This window comes from Aplidium turbinatum, chromosome 12 (assembly GCF_918807975.1).
Source record: "Aplidium turbinatum chromosome 12, kaAplTurb1.1, whole genome shotgun sequence".
In the NCBI taxonomy this organism is placed as follows: Eukaryota; Metazoa; Chordata; class Ascidiacea; order Aplousobranchia; family Polyclinidae; genus Aplidium; species Aplidium turbinatum.
Genome location: NC_137483.1, coordinates 18,525,942 through 18,546,245, shown reverse-complemented (window position 1 = coordinate 18,546,245; position 20,304 = coordinate 18,525,942). Strand labels below are relative to the sequence as shown.

Sequence of the window (20,304 nt, the reverse complement as noted above, 5' to 3'; positions counted from 1 at the left end):
GGTCCTAGAACGTAGCAGGTGATTAGAACCTACGGCCCGATGAGACCAAGATAGGGTAGTTCTTTTGCAACGAAGCTCAACCGATTGAATAGGCTACTGTACTTGCAAGGTGCTTTTGTAGGACACAGGCATGGCGACCTTTATACTGCACACAGGCCATGACAACGTGCAACTTAAAATTTGACTGATGGCCGATCCGTAAGTAGCCAAAATCACAAGTAAGTTATACGTTGATACTTAAAGTAGTAGTTAATAAATGTAGGCTACTGTAGTTAATCTGTTTTTAAATATAGTCTATGTAGTCTTTGTGTATATTTTGTGTGATTCTGAGTTGCTTTTATGCTATTGTTACCATTTAAATAACAGACTAGATTTTAGCACTTCTGCTGAAAATCCGAAAAGCGTCTGGTAATTGGAAAGAAATTGTCTTGTTTCAAAGTAAAATTAGAAGTTTTGCAGTGATTTGAGATACAGTGATCACGCTTTGGTAATTTAGATTCTCAAAATTACTATTTCAAAAAAATATAAAGTAAATTTAGCTTTGATTTCAAAATTAAAATACATCAGCCTTCAGTCAGGCCTTCGCACGTTGTCAAGGCCTGTGTATATAGATTTGCTATAAAGGACACTGCTGACACAAGCATGCACTCATAATACTCAAGGTATGGCTTATAAGAGTATTGATTTGGGCGACAGTGGACATTGTGACTCTGAACGGTAGCATGGTCTTCTACCAAAATGTGAACTACCGCAATGGAAGAATCGGGTAAAGAAAGCCTACCAGTCGTCTGCAGTTGTTCGAGTTTGACGGTGAACGTAAACAAGTGACTTGTCCTTGCATTGATGTTAATCTTGAACTCGCGTTTTGCTTGTCATGTTGTAGATGTAATGGAAGATGTAATGAAAGAAAGGCAAGAAACAACTCATGAGCAACTCCATTTAGATCTATAGCTTAAGGCTTCCCTACCTAACTGACTAGAATAAATATTTTTCTTTCAAAAAACAGAAACATTTTTAGCAAATTATTGTTGAAGATAATTCTGACTTTTAGATTTTGCGTTTAAAAAATGAAGCTTTACATGGCTGTAGGGATAGCGATAAGCCTACTTGTGATGTTTTGTAGATATGCAGATGGAAAAGGTAAAAATACTCTGATTTCATACAGCTAAACTATATCTTGACCAGAGTTAACCAATACCTTTTAATAATGGCACAAAGTAATTTTTTGATAAGAGCAGATCGCAACCTACTATTTTCAAATTAATAAATCTGCAATTCTATCAAGTGAATAATCTTTCATCAGTTTTTTAATAATCACTAAAATCCAAAGAATGTTTACCGTTTCTTTAGCTTTTAAGGTTCAGAAATCTTTTAAACCAAAGATAGTTATGAAAACGGAATTGAACTTCCATTGTTAGCAAACGGCTCCAGCATTGCGTCGGTCGTCAGCAACGTTTTTTAACTATCCTTTTACCGGAAATAGATTCATCTTTAAAGATAAGATTTAAGGAAAATACAGTTTTTTAATTGTTCAATCAGTAGCCCAAAATAATCAAGTCCTTTTATGGGATAATTGGATAGTAGTTCAGTAAAATTAGCCTATAATGACGCACGAAAGAACCTTCGAAAAAGCGCTATTGAAGCGAAATCAATACCTGAAGGAAAATAACATTTTGGAGATGCGAACAAAATTTGCTCCAATTTGATCTTTGCAAATATATTTTCAAAAACGTTACAGTTTACTATTTGCCTTAATTGAGTCGTTTTTTGTTTGTTTTTTGTTTTTTTGTAGCGGGATGGCAACTTCCCCTGCACACCCACCTCCTACGGCTATGGCGAAATATCACAATAGCCAATTTTTTTTCTGTAGGCTACAGTAGTTTGGAAACGCGAATTTGCAACAGATGCCACTATAGCAAAAGGTCGCAAAAGCGGATTTCTACTTTATGTAGTATTGACATAGTAACATAATGCCAGCTATTCCAATGTTGCAGTTTTTCTGGGAAGAAAAGAAGCGTTGCAATATCTGAAGCGTGAAAAAAGATCAAACTCTCAATTTCTTGAAGAACTTTCTCAAGGCAATGCTGAACGAGAGTGCATTGAGGAAGTTTGTGATCAAGAAGAAGTTAGGGAAGTGTTTGAAAACGACATACAAACGGTAATTAAAAAACAACCAGCTTTATCTATTTATTACGTGGCCTACATTGCAAATTACTGTAGGCTACGTGTAGGCTACTGTAGGCTACGTGTAGGCTTAAATCAACTGACAAGCTAGTTGCTGGACCCACGTGTAGATAAATGAGGACCAATGGTGTCAAGAAAGGGCATCTAATCACAAAATTAGTTGCTCCAAACCTATATCAAATCCCTAAAGGAAATTTGGAGTCAGTCATTTACAGATTGTAGGCTAGGCTACTATAGTTCTATAGGGCAGACTCCCGAAGCAATGTGCTAATCATCGACGTCATACAGCTGCAAAAGAAGATTATGTGACTTGTGCTGTAATGTCACCTAGGTTCTCAACATGTCAAGTCTACCGATTTTGAAGGTTGGTCTTAAACTTAAAGGGATCTAAAGGAAAAACCTGACTTGGCGATTGTACACGTTCTTTGTGTTTAACATGCTACCATAAAACGATTTTCAATAAAAATTTTCCCCATTGCGGTCTAACCACCATTCCGCGCGTGCTTTTGTCAGAGCTTTCAAAACGGGAATGGGCGTGAGCAGCAAAGCGTGCGACTGTACAGCCTACGTCACTATAGACTAGCAATCAGCTGATCGAGCAATAGTTGTTACTGCGGGCGATTTAACTGTAGGCTATGTATGTATGTATTATTGTATGTACATCAAAACATCAGATTTCAACATCAAAACGTCAGACAGTTTGCTCGAAACATCAGATCTGATGGTAAAACATCAGCTGTGGTAACGTGGCTTTTTGTTATTGCAGTTGATAGTGACGTATTCTCGAGCAGTGTTTTCACTTTTTGGTCATTTTAAAAAAATTAAAAATAAATGAAACATTGGACTTTGGGCCTAGCCAGTGCCATTGAAAACAATTTTTTTTCGGTAATTTTGTTTTTGAATGTATTCTTGAATGTTCAGTTTACGCATTTTAATGCTTAATTTCCGTTTGAAAATTTCATTTAGTATGCCTTTAAAGCCTATACTCTTAAAGTAGTTAACCATAACCTAAAGTTAGAGGTATTGAAATTCAGGTGGTTGAAGTTATACAAAGTAGCGTAGTGCGCTATATTGCTGCCAGTTTTTCTATATGGCTTAAGGTTTTAAATAGGCCTAGCCATTCTCGCAGCTACTTGACACACATAGCCCATCTTATTTTTGTTGCAAGTGTTTACGCAAAGTAGTAAGTCAAAAAAATCAATTAAACTTAATCCCAAATAAACATTAATTTTTTTTTCAGGCAGCTTATTGGAGACTTTTAACTGGTAAGTTTAGTTCTATGTACACTGTACAGTGTACAGCCTATGCCCTTGAGCCTATGCAAAGTTTTGAATAGGCCTATAGTTCGTCAACTATTTTGTCAAAAGAAAGAACTTACTGTCAAATCATTTTGCACGAAATTTATTTCAATTCATGTGTAATTTGTTAGTGGCCTACCAGTCCAGTGTAAACAAACAAGTCAATTTCTGTGTAACTGTAGCATAAGGATAAGCTATTGGCAGTTTGGCTGCCTAACTAATCGAAGGGTTAAGCATCAGCTTTGATGTAGGCTACTGAGCCCTAAAAATAAGTCAGATAAACCACAAGTCAGTGGCTAGACTTAAATGCTCAACAGATTATCTCATAAGCAGCATGTCATGTCAACCCGATATGGATAGCTATAGTGAAGCACAAACTCAAAGTCGGCAGCAGTGGCCGAGTGGTTAGCGCGTTGGGCTCGCAGTCGAGAGCCTGCATGTTCGACTCCAGCCACACGCACTTGCTGTTGTTTCTCTGGGCAAGAAACTTTACGATAATTGCAGTGATCGATTTCGAGTAATGGGTAGTACCAAATTTAAGTCATAAGTAAAGTAGACAACCGGAAACAGACATTGCAGTCGGCTGCAGCGTGGGTCAGGTGTACGTCGGAAGGCGTACACCTATGCATAGCGCTCAAGTCCGCTTTCCCGCAATGCAGGATAAAGATAATAAAACAAACAAACTCTTGTTCTGCTCTTGTTAACAGCCGGTTCGCTAAGGTTATTAAAATTTTAAAAACGGGTTTGCACGAACTGGTGCTAACTTCACCATCAAGTGTACGGTAGCCTAATTTAACTTTGTGGTCGTATCAAACTGACATTTAAAAATATATGCACGCCTCTCATAGTTTGTATCAAAATGCCGTTGTTTCAATTAAATCTACGTCTAGTCCACACTTTTGAGCTTCGTTTGCTCCATTTTGTCCTAGTCTTGATTTTGTCTCGATGTAGACTAGTTTTGATACTTCAAGACGATGTGATATTTTACTACAAAATATTAAAAATTGTTTTCACGCAGAGCAGTGCAGTACTTGGCACAATCATTGCAATGAAACAGGCACATTACGCTGCGAAAGTCTATACAATTCTTATCGTTGTGTGTGCAAGAACGGATATGTTGGAAGCAAATGCGAAACAGGTAAGCCAATGATTTTAAACAATTTGTTTCGTGTCGCTCAAACAATGTCGTAGTTTCAGTGTAACGTTGAGAGTAGAATTTTTGTTCCGTACCTTAATTGAGTATGGCATTTAGGAGGAAGTAATTCAATTGAAGGATTGTGGGCAATACAAACCTTCAAAGAGGCATTTCTTTCTGTGCATGCTTCTTGTATTTTTTTGTGGCAATATTTGAGGGTATCTAGTTACAAAAGTTAAACATACCTCTGGGGCCACATACGATGCTCTTTGTACGAACACCGGCAAGTTGTTATACTATGATCTTCGCTATGAACAAATCTTTCGAATATTCGTACAGAAATTTTTTTTTTGTACGAATATTTTGTTTTGTTCGTAGAAATCACTTTGTTTGTACAAAGATATTTTCTTCTTAAAAAGATTTATTTGTTTGTAAGAAGATATTTGTTTTCGTACGAAGACTCTTTTGTACGTCATAATTTTTCAAAAATTTTTGTGGAAAAGCCACTTTTCTCGTGGATTTTCAGGAATGGTCAAGACCATTCGTAACTTTTACAAAGATTTTTTATATGTAAAGTTAAGCTATAGACCCAAGCATGCTTACTTAACTTTTTGTAGTTTGTAAGGTATCCAAGCAGGAAAAATTTATTAGCATATTTGCAATGACATTTTATACTCTGATCTTTTTTTTAGTGAAAGATATTACGATGCAGAAGTATGAGAAATAAGCAAAAGTTAAAAACTCATAATTTTGAGCAATAAAACTAACTCTCCTACTCAACTCTCAACTCTCCTACTCAACTCTCCTACTTTTGAGACAATTCGTAGTGCATCATTATTTGTTATTCATGTAAATACCAGGTCATTACAAAAAAATTTTGACTTTTTGTACGATTTTCTTGCTAACTTTAACAAACTTCCTGATGTTATTTGCATAACTGAAACTCGTCTTAAAGTCACTCCTCTGTCAAATATTACTCTACCTGGGTAGGCCTACGTGTATAAATACGTTAACTCCATTAGCCTACTTCTGCAGGCGGAGTTTTGATTTACGCATTAGACAAATATAATATCACACCCTTGAAACCTTTTGAAGTGCCTTGTGTTGACTGTGAAAGCTTATTTGTTAACATAAGTAACACCACAACAAGCGCTAACATGAAAATTGGCGTAGTATACCGTCACCCAAACACCAATATCCAACGTTTTGTTGATGCTCTGGACAGTGTGCTAAGTAACTTAAACAAAATGAATCAAACCTACTATATATTAGGTGATTTCAATATCAATATTTTAAATGACGTTCTCCCTTCACCGGTCACAAATTATCTAAATATGCTAAACAGCAATGGTACTTGCCCTATAATTACTCAGCCAACAAGAGTTACTGATAAATCGTCAACACTAATTGATCACATTTTATCGAACGATGTTTCTCATTCCGTATTACCTGGAATAATTAAGTCTGACATCTCTGATCATTACGCTACTTTTTGTATAATTTCCCATGTTGACAACTCGCATCAACACAAACCTCGTTTCTACAGAGACAAGCGTAACCTTGATTCGGCTTCCTTCATTGAGGACTTGAACTCCCAACTAGGCACGTTTCTGTTGGGTACTAAATCATTACAACCTCAGGAACTGGATTATAAATATAGCGAACTATTACAGATTTTAAAAAACGCAATTGACAAATACGCTCCACTGAAAAAAATGTCAAGGAAAATGTGCAAGTTAAAAAGGAAGCCGTGGATTACCAGTGGGTTGTTTACTTCAATTAAAAATAAGCAAAAAATGTACCAATCGCACTACCTGAAAGGGAATCAAACAGACAGGCTAGAGTACAAAAAATACGCAAATTAGCTCACTAAATTGAAATACATTTCCAAGCAAAATTATATACATTCGGAAATTGAACTGAACAAATCTTCTCCACGTAAAGTTTGGGAAGTCATTAACTCACTGCTGCCAAATAAACAAAAATCAAAGCAAACAATCAATTCCGTTAATATTGATGGAGTGTCATCAAACAAACCCATCGAAATGGCGAACCAATTCAATAAATTCTTCTGCAACGTTGGAAAAGAGATCTCTGACAGCGTTCCGCATGCCAACGATAACAACTTCACATCCTACCTCACAAACCACGTTCCTTCTTCTATTTTTCTTGAACCAACGACTGGCGAAGAGGTACTCAAAGAAATCCGAGCTCTAAAACCCAACAAAGCAACTGGCTACGATGACATTTCAGCATATTTCATACAGATCGCCTCCGTGATTATTGCCCTGCCCTTCTTAAATCTTATTAACTATTCCTTTCAGTTCGGTATTTTCCCTGATACCTTTAAACTTGCCAAAGTTGTACCCGTCTTCAAATCTGGAGACAAACTTGAGGTAAATAATTATAGACCTATCTCCCTTTTATCGTCTTTCGAAAATTTTTTGGAAAAGCTCATATATAAAAGGGTCTCTTCCTTTCTAGACAAACATTCTGTCCTTGCTCCTACGCAATTTGGATTTCGGTCTGGCTCCTCTACTTCATATGCCGCTATTGATATTATTAGTGCCACCTATGAACACGTAAAAAGCAACCTGTACACAGGTTTGGTTCTCTTGGATCTCAAAAAAGCCTTTGACACGGTATACCATCCCATTCTACTATACAAACTCAATCACTATGGAATCCGAGGTACAGCAAACGAATTATTCTCCTCCTACCTAAAAGACAGAATGCAGTATGTCGCGATTAATGAACAGGAATCTGAACAGAGATGCATAACACACGGTGTACCTCAGGGTTCAACGCTGGGTCCATTACTGTTTTTATTGTACGTAAACGACTTACCAAACTGCACGTCTTCTGTTCCAAGACTTTTCGCAGACGATACCTGCCTGGTAATTAACGCTCCTAATCCAACCTACTTAGAAAAGGAAATATCGTCTAAATTACTTAACATCAAGAACTGGATTAATGCCAATAAATTAGTTATCAATCCTTCCAAATCAAATGTCATTGTGATCCCTCCTAAAAAATGCAGCTACCCAGAAGATATCAATGTACTTTATAATTGTGCTCAGATCGAACAAGTTAAGTTTGCCAAATACCTTGGCATTATTTTTGACAATGGTCTAAATTTTGAACCTCATATTAATATGCTCCACAAGAAACTTTCTATATCTGTATGGATATTGTCGAAACTCAAATACATTCTTCCAAACAAAACATTATTACAATTATACTACGCACTGGTACATTCTCATATCGTATATGGGATAACGATTTGGGGTTCATGCTGCAAGACACAAATGAACAAGCTTAGCACCTTACAAAATAAGGCTGTCAGAATAGTAGCAGGTGGCAGGTGGTCTGATCATGTAACACCTTTCTATAAGAAACTTAACATACTCAAGCTTAAAGATTTGTACGAACACGAAATTGCTAAATTCATGTTTAAATTTGATACGGATGTATTGCCTCTGCCTTTCGCACACTACTTTGAAAAAACCAAACTCATGTATAATGCACGTCTTACTAGACACTCTTCCAATGATTGTTATTTTGTCCAACGTTACGCCTCATCCCGACTCCAGCGCAGCATTAAATATGCCGGAGTGAAAGTCTGGAACTCCTTACCAACGAGCTTGCGTAAATTGTCATTTTATTCTTTTAAAAAACAACACAAATATTCACTCATCGCCAAATATTAGCACGATTAATTTTGTATTACCTTTATGCCACCGATAGACTACTAAATATATTTCTCTGTGACCATCTTCTAACACCTTGTCTCAATTTTCGTTATTGAATTATACTTATCGCAATTTTAGAACTTCTATTAGAATCTGGGGTATCTGCTTGACTCGAAGACCCATGGTCTCTTCGCAGATTCCCGTTGCTGGAAATTCCTTTTTTATTGCTGTATTTATTGTATTATATTTACCTACAACGAAATAAAATCAATCAATCAATCAAAACTAGTATAGGCTACTACATTTATTTCTTCAAAACATTTTGCCGTTTATAGCCACTAGTATAACTTGTTTGATTACTGGGCTAGTTGAAAAACAACTGCAAATTTAACCAACACGTTTTAGCAAAATTTTAGAAAGCATGCTTGTTCATGAGTAAGCTATTTATTACTAATAGTAATCATTGTTTAAATGTATTGTCATAATTACTTGTTAGTAATGACATGTTTCATTTGTAAGCAAGCTTTTGCTCAACAATTACACCGACTCAACTTACGATGACAAGCACAAAGATTCTTTTATCTCAAAAGCACTTAAATCATTCCTTTTATTCGTGGAATTATTTTAGAAAAATTTTGATTATTGATCGTAAAACACTTTGTTAAAATTAAAATCTTCGTGTTTCAAAATAGTCGCACAACGCTTTTCAAAAAATATATTTAAACACGAATGGCTTACGAATAACGAATATTCGTGTTCTCACAAACAACATAGTAGCCTATGTGGCCTCTGTATTAAGTATTTTAAGGACTTCTGGTTACTCTAACTAGCAGCAAAATTAAATGCAAATACAAATATAGTTTGCAAATATCTCACACATCCACACCCAATAACATTATAACCCACCACTTTCTTGTTTAGCCAAGACGCCATCTCTTACAAACACCGATTGGCGTTGTTCAACACATTGTATATTTGAATGTTTGATTGCATTACAACAAGTATTGTTAAAGTACGGTAAGTAGCCTATAATCATTCGGTTATGTGCTTTTCTCTTTCAGAAGTAAACGAGTGCGAATTTGGATATTGTCCGAGTGGCTCCCAGTGCGAGGACTTGATCAACTCGTTCCGGTGTATATGCCCAACTTCTGGATGCCTCTCTTTTCTTGAAGAGGAATACTAGAGTGTGAATGAATTTTAGATGTGTTTAATTGCTTTTGATATCCTGTTACGCCATCTCACAACACAACTAAAATACCGACAAAAGAAATAAAACACATTAAATTTAATCACTGTAAGCAGAGTTAGTTGTATATTTTCAACCTATAGCCTACTGTAGTGGTGCAATTGGTAAAAAAAAAGACAAACTAATTTCAAATCCAGATTGTTTTATTACCTCCCAGTAGTTAGGCTGATGTTGTTTATATTTGTACAGAACATACATTGTGTTCAACTTTGCTTGGACACCATGTTTTATTAACTTTTATTCAATATTTTACTCAATGTCTAAAACTGAAACCGAGATAGAAATTATTGTGGAAAACATTTGACTAGTGAATTTCGCGAATACATCGCCTTGAACTCAATCTATTCGTAGCTGCGGTCCTCTACAGTAGATTGACGTATTGTTTTCTTCTCAAAGATTTTTAAAATCCTCGAATAAGACCATTTCCGTCCATTCTGTTTAATTATCAGCTCATTTGATTTTCTGTTTGTCTCTTCCTGACTTTTTTGATTTTTCAATCACTAACTGGTTCTTGTCCTGTGATGTGTGGAAAGCTTCGTCTTTTTTGCTTTTGAGCAACTTTTTCTGTTTTGTTGTTGTTGCTTATTGTTATTCTAATGTGCGCTATTTGTCACGTGAAAACTTTGTTTTAAATTAACTTCTTAAAATGACAATTTTACATTTATAATTAAATAAAAATCATAAATCTGGCCAAAGGAACTTTTCAACGAGTAACTTATTAATTTTGATTAAACTGTCACATAAATTACCTAATTATTTATTAATTTGTTATAGGCCTGCGTTATTTCAACCTTTTGCATTTGCTATTGATGCAGTTTTTCTAGTTTTTAAATGTTGCTTAGCTTGGGCCATCACATTCCAAGGATGTTCTAATAACAGATTTCAAAACATTTATTCATATTCATGTCATGTATTCAGTTTTTAACTGTGTGTTTAAAAGTTTCAAAACAACAGTCATTGTTGATATGTTTATTGTGTGTTCTTTTTCGGCGCCACTGTATCACAAAACAACTATAGGCTAGCCTAGCCTATTGCTTTCATGATCATTTGCATACCACCTCGAGGCAAATAAACCTTGTTGAGAAGAAAAATTTTCTGAAAGAAATTGAATCACCTGAAATTGTTTTCAGAAAAATTGAAATTGAAAACAGTTTTCAGTGGTTCACAGTACTAGCTACAGCTACCAAATCGCAACAAGTGACAAGTGGTTCAAAATGTTGGCTAGCTTGGAAGCCACGCGATGTCGCCAAAGGTTCAATGACCTATTCAGACAGACAGACGGCTAATCAAGTTGGCCATCTTGTGGGCAGGAATTTCGGACTCCACCATTAGTACCAACAACAGACTGAAAACAGCAACTGAATGATATCAAATCCGTAGTATTAATCACAAAAGCAGCCGTAGAGCTACACCATAGCAATATCAATGAAGGAACGTAACCTAAACGTTACTTATATCAGCCACGTGTCAATACCATCCTAGTAGTTATATCACCACCACAACAGTATCATCGCAATATGAATACCATCTCAGCATCGTTGTCATCACATCACCAATATCAACACATGATTGAAATAATCAGTTCACTTATATCAAAACTGACGGACTAATATCAAAATCGACTGAAGAATATCAAAATCGACTGACTAATATCAAAACCGACCGACTAATATCAAAATCGGCTGAATAATATCAAAATCAACTGAATAATATTAAAATCGACTGCATAATATCAAAATCGACTGAATAATATCAAAATCGACTGAATAATATCAAAATCAACTGACTAATACAAAAACCGACTGAATAATATCAAAATCGACTGCCTAATATCAAAATCAACTGACTAATGGTCCGAAAAAGACAAGAGCATCCGAATCTTCAAATGTAACTTTAAGAGTATACTTGATACTCTTAGCTTTATGATGAGAGATGCCAGCAGTCAGACCAAGGCGAAGGTTTTTTCTTTGAAATCTAGCCTACTCTATAGAAGTTTGGCGTGACTTATGCTGTATGTTTGGTTGGCCGATATTTGATTGGCCATAGAAATAAAAAAACAACTGAACTGAACTGACCATTAGCACCCAAGCTTCAGACTGTTGATTGTTGAAGTCAGTGAAAAGTATGCCATTATGTCATCTGTGTGCCACGATTTCTTTCTATCTCTTACCAGGAAAAAGACTTGGAAAGGTTCAATGACGTAGTTTAATGGGTTAAACCGAAAAGCAGTCAATTAAATTCACGGATAGTTCTACTAGTGAAATGATATATATATGAAAACGCTTGAAGGACTCCAACGAATGGTTCACCACTTCCAGCAATTAATCAAAGTAACAGTAAACAGCAATAGATTCCAACGCTTGCGGCTTTTGATCGAGTCTAACGTGATCCACTCACAGCTTCTCATACGATTCTAATTTCAATGAGAAATTATATTAGCTTCAACTTTGCTTTACTCGTATTCAATACTTCAACTCTCGATCAACAATAATCTTTGCGTCTATTAACAACTGCTACTACTACAACAATGATCTCTCATCACCAACTCATCATCATAATTAACTCATCATAATAATAATCCATCAATTCACACCACTATTTATAGCAGGTTTAAAGAAGCTTCTAAATCGCCACGTAGGCGTAGAAGGTTGTAGAAAACACGTTACATAATAAAGATTTCGCAATCACAGATCTACTGGTAAACATCCTTATGACGTCATGACAAACGTCACTCGGCAATTGTGGAAAACAACAGAACATTCCAGATTTGTTCTGAAAGAATGTCCCTAATGCTCTGGAAACACATTACATAATAGAGACCTGCAATCAAACGTTACTTCAGGTCAATAACCGATAATAACACATCGCTCAAAATTCCATAATGAAAACAGCACGTTCTGTCAAGATACAAAGCAGCCCGTCGCGAGACCTCGCACATTGATTGTGACACTGTGAAAAGCCTCATTTCTACTTTTCAAAGCGTTCCTAATTAAGAACGCATCGACTACAATATTGCGTCAAACATTTATCAAGAAGCTTATATGAAATACCTGGTGTAAGACCTGAAAATGCCCAGAATAGTGGAGGTGCAGTTTATCGTGGAAACGTTTGTGCTGAATCGGCATCGGCCTCACAGTATTTCCAGCGTTCCGTATGTCTTCCATACATCGACGGTTTGAGTTACTCTATTCGAAAACGATTCACTGACAACCCTTTATTTATGCTCTGTTAAATCCTTCCTCCAAACAAACCAATCAAGATAGATGACATTGCGCGCTTGTATTCTTTGGATAACCTTAACAGCGAAGTAAGCTTGTGGAGATCTTTGTTGAGCGCTGAAGCCAACAGAAAATGTTTACAGGAGCTTCTTTTGAGCGCTCAGGATTACCCAAGCGTGCGTAACGCAATCAAAATCATCATGGTCTCACCCGCAACAACTGTTGAGGCTGAGAGGTCTTTTTCGTGCATGAAACAAGTGAAGACATAGTTTTGCTAAGCGATGATTTCCGATCGCCTCTCTGACTTGTGTGTGCTTCATTGCCATCGTGAAAGGATCTATGAGGAGATGATCAATCGAGTTGTCACGAGCTTAGTTAGAGGAAAGCAACGAATGGAGGTTTGATCATAGTGCTATTTGCTTATGGCGTCATAAACATTTGTCATGTTTTAGATCAAAAAAACTTGTTTGGAAAAGTGAATTTTATGTTAATGAAACTTATAGCGACTTAACTTAATTATTACGGTAACTTAGTTTGCCAACTAAGCATTTTTTGTCGTGATGTGCTTGGATGGGCGGTGCGTTAAACAAAGTATTGTTAATCGTTTAAAGTCAAAACATTTGCCCCCCCCCCAAATTTTGGGCTGGCTACGCCATTGGGTTGGGGAGATGTCAATTTAATTTTTTGTATCAACAGTTGTAGCCTATCTTTAAAATCACTGAAGCTACGACTACGAGATTTCTTGATTTTTCCTAAATATTATTCAGCTACAGCGTATTAAAATAATTTCAATAATTTTGATCAAATACATTATCTATTAATATAATAAGTTACGGTATTTTCAACACCTACCTCAACATTAAATAATAATCACAGCTGGACTAATTTTCCGAAGTTGGAACGAATACAAACAATAGCGAGAAAGTAGATTAAGTCTATTGTTATCAGACAGTTTTCTAGGAAAACTGTAGGCCTACTAATCCGCTATACAAGTGCAATTCTTCCATTGCCTGCAGGGAGGAGCAAGGGATAATTGCTTTATCGCATTAGCCTAACGCGAGCAAAAGCTTGGCATGGACTTTTTATTGAACACCAATTGCGACTTTGATTTTTTACGCAACTAGTCGATTTTGATATTAATCAGTCGGTTTTAATATTAATCCGTCGGTTTTGATATTAGTCAGTCGATTTTGATATTAGGCGGTCGATTTTGATATTATGCAGTCGGTTTTGATATTATGCAGTCGGTTTTGATATTAGGCAGTCGATTTTGATATTAGTCAGTCGGTTTTGATATTAAGCAGCCGATTTTGATATTAGTCAGTCGGTTTTGATATTAATCAGTCGGTTTTGATATTAATCCGTCGGTTTTGATATTAGTCAGTCGATTTTGATATTAGGCGGTCGATTTTGATATTATGCAGTCGGTTTTGATATTATGCAGTCGGTTTTGATATTAGGCAGTCGATTTTGATATTAGTCAGTCGGTTTTGATATTAAGCAGCCGATTTTGATATTAGTCAGTCGGTTTTGATATTAAGCAGTCGGATTTGATATTATTCAGTCGATTTTCATATTATTCAGTCGATTTTCATATTAGTGAGTCGATTTTGATATTAGGCGGTCGATTTTGATATTATGCAGTCGGTTTTGATATTAGTCAGTTGATTTTGATATTAGTCGATTTTGATATTAGGCAGTCGATTTTGATATTAGGCAGTCGATTTTGAAATAATTCAGTTCATTTTGATATTGGTCAGTCGGTTTTGATATTAGGCAGTTGATTTTGATATTAGTCAGTCGATTTTGATATTAGGCAGTCGATTTTGATATTAGTCAGTCGGTTTTGATATTAAGCAATCGGTTTTGATACTGTTCAGTTAATGATGTAATTGTATTAGATAAGGTCTTGTGCAGTTAATGTGTAGTTTCTGTTGCTGTGATAATAAGTTGTATGTTCTTAAAATATTTGATGATATGTCATTGTGCGATGTAGATGCGCTGTTGGTACTATTGCGGGTGATGATCTTATGATACTGATTTTGTTCTTAAGCCGTTGTTGAGTTCCTTCCAGTGGCGATATTGCTACGATTGTGTGATCGTTCCAACAATGAAGTAAATCAAGGCAAATGATATAAATGCGACACTGATCTATTTCTCTTGTTGATTTTCTGGCGCGTCCCCAAAAAAACATATGCTGCCAAGCACAAACACTTATGAATTTCGGCACCAATAAAACCATTTTTACTAGTTTAATGTTTTTCAAGAGGACTATAATGAAACTTAAGCTGCAAATTGTAAAAAAATTGCTATGAAAAAAAAACAAAAAAATATGCAAAAAAAACCAAAAACGCGTGTCTTTTTTGGCCCAAGTTTTTTTTTGTAAAAAAAACACGTTTTTTTGCATTTACATCTCTAATCCTGACTGACGTAATGCTTAATTAATCAGCTCTTGACCAAGAAAATTGGGTTGTTGTGAAGTATTAGTCTTTTCTCTTGTGATGTAATAGACAACTATCTACAATGTAGCCAAGCCTGCGAGAGAAAATTATACAAACATGTCGGCTTACGTATAGCCTAATTTGATTACAATAATGTAGTTTGGTTGGTATTGAATTTTTATCCTCGGAGTTACAAAGCCTTCAAAGGTTATTCCTGGCAGTTTTGCAATTGTCTGGAAATAGTCCGGGAGCGGGGATGGTTGACCCTGCATTGTTGTATTAAGTTTTTTTTACTGTTGATTTTGGTAGCCAAGGGTCTCTATTTTCAGAAACTGCTTGATGACATGTTGTCACCTTTGGGCAATTTGAGAAATTCAAGATGGCGTCCAAGATGGCCGCCATTACCTATAAATGACCATAGCTCCCTATCCATTCACCTTGGAAAGGTGATTTTTGTCTCTATACCTAGGTTGTAGGGGTCAAGATATCCATTAGAACAAAGTATTATCTTAATATCGTATTATATAATGGTAATTTCCAAGATGGCGTCCAAGATGGCCGCCATTACCTATAAATGACCATAGCTCCCTATCCATTCACCTTAGGAAGGTGATTTTTGTCTCTATACCTAGGTTGTAGGGGTCAAGCTATCCATTAGAACAAAGTATTATCTTAATATCGTATTACATAATGGTAATTTCCAAGATGGCCGCCATTACCTATAAATGACTGTAACTCCCTATCCATTCACCTTGGGAAGGTGATTTTTGTCTCTATACCTAGGTTGTAGGGGTCAAGCTATCCATTAGAACTAATTATTATCTTAATATCGTATTACATAATGGTAATTTCTAAGATGGCGTCCAAGATGGCCGCCATTACCTAAAAATGGCCGTAACTCCCTATCCATTCACCTTAGGAAGGTGATTTTTGTCTCTATACTTAAGTTGTAGGGCTAGGGGTCAAGCTATCCATAGAACGAAGTATTATCTTAATATCGTATTACATAATGGTAATTTCCAAGATGGCGTCCAAGATGGCCGCCATTTCCTATAAGTGACCATAATTCCCTATCCATTCACCTTAGGAAGGTGATTTTTGTCTCTATACCTAGGTTGTAGGGGTCAAGCTATCCATTAGAACTAAGAATTATCTTAATATCGTATTACATACATAATGGTAATTTCCAAGATGGCGTCCAAGATGGCCGCCATTACCTATAAATGAGCATAGCATAACTCCCTGTAGCCTAAATCCCATGTAACTATCATATTGTAGTAGACGGGCACTAATAATTCACTATTGTCTTTTTAGGTGCTGCCCGTCAGGGCCCGATTAACCATGAGGCACAGGCCTCAGGCCCCCTGGTTTTAGGGCCCCCCATTTTTTTACATTAGTTCCGTATGCGTAGGTAGTGAAAGTTGTTGTGCCAGTGTGTCCACAGTTGTTATTTTTGAGTAACAATTTCAAATTGTGTAACGATTTTGCCGTAACAGTTGAGCACTCCTGCTCTGCATTGAAAGCGATTGCCAATAGGGGGCCCCCATGGCCACCTGGAGATGTGGCCTGATTTGTCACATTTTGCAGATTTTGATTACAGCTACTGCTAGTGCTTGACTGACATTTTTTGAGATTTTTTTACTTTTTGCGGTTTCCTAATGACATAAAACTTTTTTGTTGCCTTGGGGAAGCAATAGCAAATGAGAAAAAGTAAATTGAAAAACGCAAAATCAGACTGTTATTGAAAATTAACAGTCTGACTAAAATCTTCGAAATCAAATTTTCTTCGTTTTTCAACATGTGAGGATGTTAACCCGTTAAGTGCGTAATTAAATTTTCGAAACTCTCCTTACTGTGCGTACCGTATTTAATTTGATCACTCGCAGTATTTTTCGTCGCATTATTGCTTGCAAGGATATTGGGGAACCCCCATGACACAGCACAATAAGCTTTTGTTCAATTTCCTTTTGTGTCTATTGCTTTACCTTTTCATCGACTACTGCGGAGAAGTCTCCGGCTGGACTATTGTTTTCTGGTGCAATCGCATTACTCTCAAGTGATTAGGCTATACCTTTCACCATTGTGAAATTATTCAACTATAGTTGCTTATTATGGAGAAAAAAAAATTCAGTTCACAAAACAGAATATTTTCTAAGCATTTATAGGACACTAAATACAGTACACGTAAGTTTAGTTTGGAAATATTCAAACTGTATCATTTTCTGACGCTTGTTCTAACATTAGCAGCAACACAAAACCCTATTGTTTTGTTTACTATAATATGTTACAAAATATGTTTTCGAACACAAAAAAATATTTTTGAAACTGCTCGCAACATTACATCAAAAGGACTTCGCACTGACTGAACGCGTATAATGTGGTTCGAATTTCATACACCAGAAGGAAGCTATTTCAGAAAAAAAAAAAAAACATTTAGAATGAAATCTTTTTATTCTTGCAGTTGTGGTTATATTGTAGGTGAGTGCAGGAGCTACCTAATATTGTAATAGAGTGATTTAGGGATCAATGATTTCCGTCAGGCTGCAATCGTTATTGTAGTTTAAACAATGCATCTATGTTTCTTCACACTTCATAATTGCGCCTTCCAGACAAAGCGAATACAGGAAAGCGAAATAAAAAGTGCCATGAATAGCTGCGATCACGAAAACGACAATCGTCGTCTTACGCACAGCAAGAGCGACTGCCTCGGACGACAATTGGGACATCTGATTCTAAAGTGGCCCAAGTTAATTTGGGCCACTTATGAGGTTTTGATGGAATCTTGCACAAAACGATATAAGGTTGTTGCTGACAAAATTTGGAGTCTTTAGACCAAAAAAATTTTTTTTTATTAAGTGTCCAAAAGTAAACCAAGTTAACTTGGTCTCTTGGATAAAAAAAAATGTTATTGCAAGAAAGGCCCAAGCTCACTTGGGCCATTCTTGCATTTACGATACTGCAATTTTCACCAAATCAATAGAACCAAGTTATAGCTTGTAATGATAAATTGATTGGTTGGTAATACTGTACTGCGTATTTTTTTAGTCTCTACTCCTTTGTTAACGAATAAGCTAACATTAAACTTAAACAATGCTGAAGAATAGTTTCATTGTTACCTAGAATTGTCTTTTAATTTGCTTTTGCAGCTGTAGCCTGCTTTATAGTAGGGTCATTTTCAGAGGATCCTTGGCCGTGTTTAGCATACCAAAGTTTCTCAGTGGATTTAACAAGGGCAACTGATACTAAAAAAATAAGCTCCCATATACCTCACAAAAATGGCGGGAAAGTTGTTATTTTAGACGTTTTTCAAAATGGCTGCCACCGCCATCTTTGAAAACTAATAAAGTTCTATTTCTTGACGTGGATGGCCAAAAATGACAATTTAGGTGTCAATTCCCACTAATTTTGGTGTCAGAAACACAATGGGATGACATATTTCATGATTCAGAGTCCCCTTAACCTCAAAATCCAAGATGGCAGACGTATGTGGTCGCCTACTGTATTAGATTCACTATCACTGCAGGACAAATATGATGCACAGCTGTCAGAATCACTTCTGCTGTCATCATCACTGTTCCCTATATATAGATGACTTGGAGTTGTTGGAAGTTCCAGGGATCGTGGAAGTGCAGGTTGGGTATAGCGTACTGGGAGGCATATGCCATTTGCAAGGTGCAATCCATGGCCAATTGGTGACGGATGATTCTGAAGCTGGAAGTTCTTCTGCCGATATGTGAGGTAATTGGTGCGCTATAAGTGTGGTCGTAGACTGTCAGAGTCAGGTAAGCCTACCAGTCTGATGACCGTCTTTTTCTTGAGTACTGACCACTTTGCTGCTCTCACCTCTCACCGACATCAGCTACGATTTGCGTTTCAAGCACAAGAGTCCTGATATTTGCCGAGCCTTGCAAACATGCCACTCTCCATGAATTGTGCTTGGATATGGGAAAGACTTTCCAGGACTGCAATGAAATCTGGAAGACATATTTGCCGATCTGTGCAAACATGCCACTCTCCATGAATTGTGCTTGGATATGGGGAAGACTTTCCAGGACTGCAATGAAATCTGGAAGATGACGTCCATATCTATCATCATAGATACGCATCCAAGAAAGCATCAACTTCAGTGAGGACTTGAACTCCATCCAGTTTCTTGTCCTTATAGCATGGATGTTTTGAGAAAGTATCTCTACCATCTCCAAGAATGAAATCCAGAAATCTGCTTGTGGAGCACCATCTAAGTTCTCGAATAGAGAGTCAACAAGCACCTTGAGATAGGCATTTGCATCATTAAGTTCTTGTTGGTCTACTGAACAGCGTTACTTACTGAGAGATTCCTGGATCTTTTCAGACAGAGTGGAACCTTCCAAAGGTTTGTCTAGTGCATGGTGGACTAAAGCTTCGTAGAAGAGTCGAAGGCAACGCACACTGCGTTTGAAGTGTTTTCCACGCAGAGCTGGATCTATGGATCCATTTGCAATGACACCTGCAGCCACCAGTACATCTGAAATGCTTGAGCCTTTGAACCTCTTGTAGACCGCATTGATGAAAGGCATCTGAATATGAAAGGGTCCCATGCATGGCAATATGTCAGCAGTCATGTCTGGATTCTCACTTTTCAATTCTAGCAGTAATGCGTAGACAGGATGATCACCGACAATAACTGCAAATGGCATCTTCTTGTCATCACTTGCCTTTGCAAGCTTGCGCAGGACTTCATACAGAATGATCTTTCTTGGTGGATCAGGATAAGTCATGTGATAAATTGCTTGACTTTTCCGGGTTTCTGGTGATAGCTTGGCCTGGAAGCCAGAAAAGGCTGGTATGGTCTGGTCTTCTGGCTTTGGTCTTGTTGGGTCTGCCTTAGCTCGGGCATGGCCACCTGGAGATGCGGCCTGATTTGTCACATTTTGCAGATTTTGATTACAGCTACTGCCAGTGCTTGGCTGATATTTTTTGAGATGTTTTTACTTTTTGCGGTTTTCTAATGACATAAAACTTTTTTGTTGCCTTGGGGAAGCAGTAGCAAATGAGAAAAAGTACGTTGAAAAACGCAAAATCAGACTGTTATTGAAAATTAACAGTCTGAC

At 36.8% G+C, this 20,304-nt stretch overlaps 1 protein-coding gene across 1 annotated transcript; it reads left to right on the top strand.

Annotated features, from left to right (window-relative positions):
• Nucleotides 1-1,207: 1,207 nt before the first annotated feature.
• Nucleotides 1,208-10,639, top strand: LOC145780645 (vitamin K-dependent protein Z-like). The gene is made up of 5 exons (XM_082592269.1): nucleotides 1,208-1,217; nucleotides 1,995-2,158; nucleotides 3,425-3,449; nucleotides 4,501-4,620; nucleotides 9,371-10,639. The coding sequence occupies exons 1-5, from the start codon at nucleotides 1,208-1,210 to the stop codon at nucleotides 9,490-9,492; spliced, it is 441 nt and encodes a 146-aa protein (XP_082448395.1). The 3' UTR covers nucleotides 9,493-10,639.
• The last annotated feature ends 9,665 nt before the right edge of the window (nucleotides 10,640-20,304 follow it).